The sequence below is a fragment of the Egretta garzetta genome, unplaced genomic scaffold (genome assembly GCF_000687185.1).
Source record: "Egretta garzetta isolate BGI_Z169 unplaced genomic scaffold, ASM68718v1 scaffold39, whole genome shotgun sequence".
Lineage (NCBI taxonomy): Eukaryota > Metazoa > Chordata > Aves > Pelecaniformes > Ardeidae > Egretta > Egretta garzetta.
The window spans coordinates 158,516-164,769 of record NW_009260945.1 but is presented as its reverse complement, the minus strand read 5'-3'; the positions used below and the strand labels follow the sequence as shown (position 1 = coordinate 164,769).

The following is a 6,254-nucleotide window of genomic DNA, read 5'->3' as shown; positions in this document are numbered from 1 at the left end:
TTTTTTTTTTTTTTTTTTTTTTTTTTTAGGCCACAGTATGGCGGCAAATTCTGCCAAGGTTCCAGTCGTATTTATCAACTTTGTAATAATCAGCCATGTCCAGCAAATAGTTTGGACTTCCGTGCCCAGCAGTGTGCAGAATACAACAGCAAACCTTTCCGGGGGTGGTACTACAAATGGAAGCCATACACTAAAGTGGAAGGTAATTATGCCATAGCTCTGATGGGCAAAGGCCATTGCAGGAAGTGAGCTGTAAGCTGTGATTCATCCGTGTTCTTTGGGCAAATATCACCTTGATGTAAGCAAACAGAAATTCAGTTGGCTTCTTGGAGATGTGTTTGCTTTCTATCATAGCTGAATCCGGACTCCTGTCCAATACTGCCTGTATGAGCATGCAGAATTGATTTTGGTTGTGAATTTAAATCTCTGACCTTAGTCTGACTCTCTGGCTGTTGCTACCTCTCTCTTTCATTCTATATTACATATCTGTTAGTGTAAAAACAAACCAATTTCCATGGATTTTTCAGCATGGGAAATGTGAGGTCCCACAATAACACTACCAGAATCTTCCTTCCTTTGGAATGTTCTCAGATTTCGAAACGTAACAATAAATCAACCTTTTGACTTTTCTGCTGGTATAGTCCCATGAGAATTGGAAAAACAAACAATATACTGGCATAACTTTTTTTAAACTCATCTTTTACTAAGAGATCTTTATAAAGTTCAGGTCTCCATAACTATTTCTTGTCTTTTGTACAACCAAAGTTTATTTTTATGCGTCTTAATTTTGCAAATATTTTGAATCAGTATTCATTTTTATCAGATACAACAAATATTTTCTGCAGTTTGAAAGCACAGTTTGTAGCTGCAATTGCTACTACTTGAATAAAAGTGGCTGGATTATGTCACATTGTAGCTGCTTCATTTAGTGCATGCACAAATTTGCTTTTTTTGAGAAGTATATAATTATATATACCTATATACACACATACATGTAACTTTCATTCATAATCTGATTACATTTTCTTCAAAAGACTCTGCAGACATTTTCATGGGTGTTTAGAAACCGATGTCCTAACAGCCACTGTGAACACAGGAAAGAGGAATTATGGTTTCACGCCATGTAATGATGGATGTTGTATAACAGGGAGAGTAATGCATCTTGTTTAACAGAAATTAAGGTAGCCTACATTGGTTTTAAAGGTCGGGGCTGTGTTTTGTAGAAAAACCCAGGAGCGTAAAATTAGGGACAAAAGGCATAATTTTCAAAAGCAAGATGTCCCCAGGTGACTCTGAACTTGAAAATGCCTGTCCTTACTCTCAGCCGCTTTTCAAAATCTCCCCCAAGATGTAAATTTATAGTCCTGAAAAAAATGATCTCATTTTCAAAATTGCTACACATGCCTTGCTTCTGTAGGAAGTACTATTGAAAATCCAGCTGCTTGTTTAAGAATAAAAGGATATTTGAATTTGAATCCAATTTAATGTTCTTCGAAATTTTGTTATGCTGTTTTATTTGTTGCACTTATTATTTGTACTAAAATTGTGTAATTCAGCAATTGTGACAATATTTACTATTGCAAAACTGGTTTTGACTATGTAGAATTAATCAACCATTTATAAGCATAACATACTATCTGTGTATAAGAAGAAATCTGATTGACAATAGTTGGGATTTTTTAGAGGAAAAGCCCCTTTTTTAGGGGAAAATCTGGCCCCAGTCCTAGCTTTCAGCTGAACCGATCACTTGTGCCGTCTTATATCTTTTTCAAATTTTAACTAAAATGAAATAAAATCAGTACAATCTCCCATTCCTCTTAAACAAAATGATTTGAAACTGTGGTCCAGTGGAACAGAAATCAGGGCCACATCAGCAGAGGTGAGGCAATGTGCATGTTTTCACACTGGCTTTGAATTTTAATTCTGTATGTGGACAGTCAAACCCGTGTGTTCTTTTAAAATAGCATAATATACACTACTGCATTGGGCTATGACTCTACCCATCTTGGGGTCCTAATATGCCACCACACACAATTAATGCTTTAGCTTGTCATCTAGCATGCAGAAAGAAACAGTATCAGGATGCTTTTTTTTTTTTTTTTTAAACTGTATTGCAGGTCTCCTAATACTTTGTCTTGTTTTTTGGTGTTTTGTTTTCTTTTTTTCCTCAGAGGAAGACAGGTGTAAATTGTACTGCACAGCTGAAGACTTTGACTTTTTCTTTGCAATGTCCAGCAAAGTGAAGGATGGAACTCTGTGTTCTCCGAATAAATATGATGTTTGCATTGATGGAATATGTGAAGTAAGATAAAATTTCATTTCTTACAATCCTAATGTCTATTTTTTTTAAGCGAGCAATTGATTCCTTTATGGAAAACGCGGCTGTTTCTTCAAATTCCCTTGTGTCTGAGTCCTTCACTTGTGCCTTTTGGTTGCAGCAAGTAGGGTGTGATCATGGACTTGGTTCCAAAGCTGCATTGGATGCTTGTGGAGTTTGTAAAGGAGATAATTCAACGTGCAAGTTCTTTAAAGGCCAATACTTGATCCAGCACAAAGCTAATGGTAAGGAAAGCTGTTCCACATGATCATCAACTCATTGCTCTGCTGTATCCTCATGTAATATATATGACTCCTTGCTCATTAGGGCAGTGGCTAAAAGTCCAGATGTGAACTGAAAATCACAGGGAGAGTGAGAGGAGAGTTCACATTTCTCCTGTTTCTTGGTAACAAGAAAGCTATGAGCATAAGTCTTGGTTAGTTAATTTGCAAGCATTCCCCTTGTTTCTTAAGCCACATTTTCCCTTTACGTGTGAATTTCCTCTTAAAAGAGATTTTAGGATTCAGGCAAGTGAAAAAATAGCTGTCAACAGCTCTGACTGGAATGGGACTGTAGAAGATATAAAAGGCGATACACAGCATAATGCCAAACATGACAGTATTTCCATGTCCATTTTCAAATTAAGTTGACTGGAAGCTGTCCAGCTGATTCAGTGGACGATCCAGTCACTGGGAGGTGGACTTTTCTTTAGTGGACTGTCACAGGCTTCTTGTGAAATAATCTCACTACGCCTCAGTTTCTCACACATAAAATGCAGATAATATTTCTTTACCTATGGGGGTATTTTGAGGATCCATTTGCTGTTGATCATAAGGCATGTCAATGCTACAGTAATATAGGTCAGGAAATTGTTTAGGGTATAGTAATACAGAGATACAATGCTAGAAAAATAATCTAAACTGAATGCTCTGTGAAATCAGCTGTGTGCAGTACGTGTTGGAGACTGTCAGCAGTGTCTCATCTGACTGTAGAATGAGTGAGATTCCTACATGCCGAGAGTGCAATGGGTTACAGCAGGGAGACCCAGTGGCATACAGGGCTTTGGGAAAGCTCTCTGCATCCTGGTGCATCTCACCTCAAAAACCCCATCCATGATGGAAGTAGTACCTTCCAACTACTGTAGGGAACTACAGGGAAAACATGGTAAAACAATTACAGTGAAACCACCATTAGTCTGTTCTGTGTTTTTCTAAGGTGAACTTGCTTTTTCTTGTCTTTAATCACAAAGAAAAATTCCAGGAATTGAAATTCCTCTGAGTTACTCTGATTACAGGCTGCATAGGGGGGTTAAGAAAAGAACTGGTTTCTCCTTGTGAAAACAGAATAACTTTGGATCAGAACAGCCCTCTTGAATATCTTTTAAACTGCAAAAATTTCAAATTGGCTCAAAAATGATAATCCATCTCTATCTGTATGACAACTGCAAAAACATTGCTTCTTTTATTTCAGACTACTACGCCGTGGTCACTATTCCGGCAGGAGCGCGCAGCATACAGCTCCATGAAATGCAAATCTCCACCAGCTACCTCGCAGTGCGCAACCTCAGTAAAAAGTATTATCTAACAGGAGACTGGACAATCGACTGGCCAGGAAAGTTCTCTTTTGCTGGAACGGTTTTTGATTATCAACGCTCTTTTAACCATCCAGAGAGTCTATATGCAGCAGGACCGACTAATGAGACGCTGGTCTTTGAAGTAAGCTTTCTTCTGTTTATTCTTCCCTTGATGTCTATTACAGAATTAGTAACGACAGGTTTAGCTCTGCACTGTAGCTCTCAGCGAGATTAAAGAATAGCATTGAGTCACGATAGTATTCAGACTTAATTGTGTGGTCATGCTAGATTGAAAGGCCTTTCGCCAGTTTATCGATGTCTGAAGTTTAGTAAACTGTCACAAATTCAGTGAAAAGGAAGGCACATAAAACACACCGTATACCATTATTTGTCAGTTGCTGCACAATGGTAATAGAGATTATAAATGCATCCCATAAATGGTATACCATAAAATTCAGTGATGTAAAAATTAAATCTAACATTATGGCAAGGCTTAATGGCAACAGTTTCAAATAGTGCTTCTGAAACTGAAGGCACGTGTTGCCATTTTTACATCTACCTTGGGACACAGATGGTCAAAGTACCACACGCAGGCTCCTGTGTAATTTGTGTTCAGTTTTATTGGTGATAGCATCTAAAATAGTGAAGTTTTACATGTTTATCTCCCAGTCTAATTTGTATCACCTACTCTGTCTGCCAGATGTCTTGTGTTGAAACTACATTTAGTAGAAAGCAAATATGGTACTTACAATGGTTTGTTCCAGTGTTACAGTTTTGAAATTGGCCAAAATAGTTCTGTTCTAAGAAAAATCGCTTTCTGCATTAGGTTACTTTACTACATTTTCTTTTAAAATGTGTTCAGAACATCTGAGGGTCAATTTCTGGCTGAATCTCCACAGTCTTTACTCCCTGTTAACTACATTAGTTTGCCTGCTTTGTTAGAAAGCTCTAGCAAATCCTGGGCTTTGTAACTCATCTGTTATGTCTGGTTTGACGAATCCTTCCCCGGGAGAAGGAAGGAGCCTTCCCCAGGAGAAGGAAGGAGCCCTCCCCGGAAGGGATTCGGTTCCTTCCCACCCCTTCCAGCAATGCTCTGGTCAGCTCGCTGTCAGACACATAGCTTTCTCTGGCCTGCACCTGGGGAGCACGAGAGCAAGCGCTGCACCCGTTCTCCGGGGCAGCAGTCTGTGGTTCCTCACCCCATGGTGCAACCCTGTCACTGAAAACTGCTCTCTGCAGCCGCGGAGCTGTTAGCTGAGAGCTCTGCATCCCGACTCGCTTATGCGGCTTTGTTCTGTTAAACTAAGAAACACAGTAAGTACAGACTGTGACATGAAATCTGTTCTTCAGGGATTATTTAAACTTTCACAACTATTCAGTAAAGTTTTTATGTGGCATACTGAAGAGCCTTCCTGCTATTCATACTGATCGAGTAATGTGCTTAAACGTATCTTTAAGAACCACTGAAGTTCCTGGACCATGAACACATGTTAAAGGACTTTAGGATGAACACGTTTTAGAACGGAGGGTTTGACGTGGGCTATGGGTGTGTATTTTCACAAATTACTATCACAATTTGCAATGCCTTTTTAAAACATTTTTTTCTCAGCTGAAGAATTTTCATTTGGGGTATGTATGTTAATAGGGATACCTCAGTCCAAGGAAGAGTTTGGTCTACACATTACAGACATGCTTCTCTGTCTGGAAATCACCTCCAAAATAGCCTTACACCAAAGAAACAAGCACACTTATAAATACTATGAAATATTAAGCTGCACTCTCAGGAATCTTATTTGTCATAATACAAAGAAGATTGGACTGTATTATTAGAGAGCTAAAGTATGAATAATAAATTGCCTTCAAGATGATTTACTTGGCTGCGTATCGTGCACATACTTTGCAGAATAAAGATTAAAGAAAAAAAATTTAATGCCAAATAACACTTCTATTTTCATCCTATCAAATTATGCTAAACAGTTTTATTAAGATTTAACATTTAACTGGAGGCTATTGCTCCTGTGAGAGCTTATTTAAACTTCCCTTTTATTTTTATTGAAATACCTACACCACTGGCATTGGTAACTAGGGATTCTAAAGACTGAAAACGTTACAGTTACGTATTCCCCAATTATATATATCTATGAGCTGTAGTTAAGATTTTTTTTTTTCCTTCCAATAATATAAGCAACATTCAACAAACTGAATTCTGAAAAAAAGTGCAGAACTTTGTGTGTTCAGAGATCTGCATTATTTATGATTTGCCAATAACTCTAAGCAGCAAAAATGCCAATGAAAACTAAAGGAATATGCTTTTAGGAGAAAACGCACGTATTGCCATATTGCTGAAGATCTGTTTGCAGCAGG

At 38.1% G+C, this 6,254-nt stretch overlaps 1 protein-coding gene across 1 annotated transcript in view; it reads left to right on the top strand.

Annotated features, from left to right (window-relative positions):
* The window catches only part of ADAMTS18 (ADAM metallopeptidase with thrombospondin type 1 motif 18), a 77,504-nt gene that overhangs the window by 47,891 nt on the left and 23,359 nt on the right, over positions 1-6,254 (top strand). Inside the window, exons 13-16 of the mRNA XM_009647169.2 lie at positions 30-202; positions 2,172-2,302; positions 2,439-2,562; positions 3,788-4,032. Of these exons, the coding sequence (XP_009645464.2) occupies positions 30-202; positions 2,172-2,302; positions 2,439-2,562; positions 3,788-4,032 (673 nt within the window). The remainder of the gene's footprint in view (positions 1-29; positions 203-2,171; positions 2,303-2,438; positions 2,563-3,787; positions 4,033-6,254) is intronic.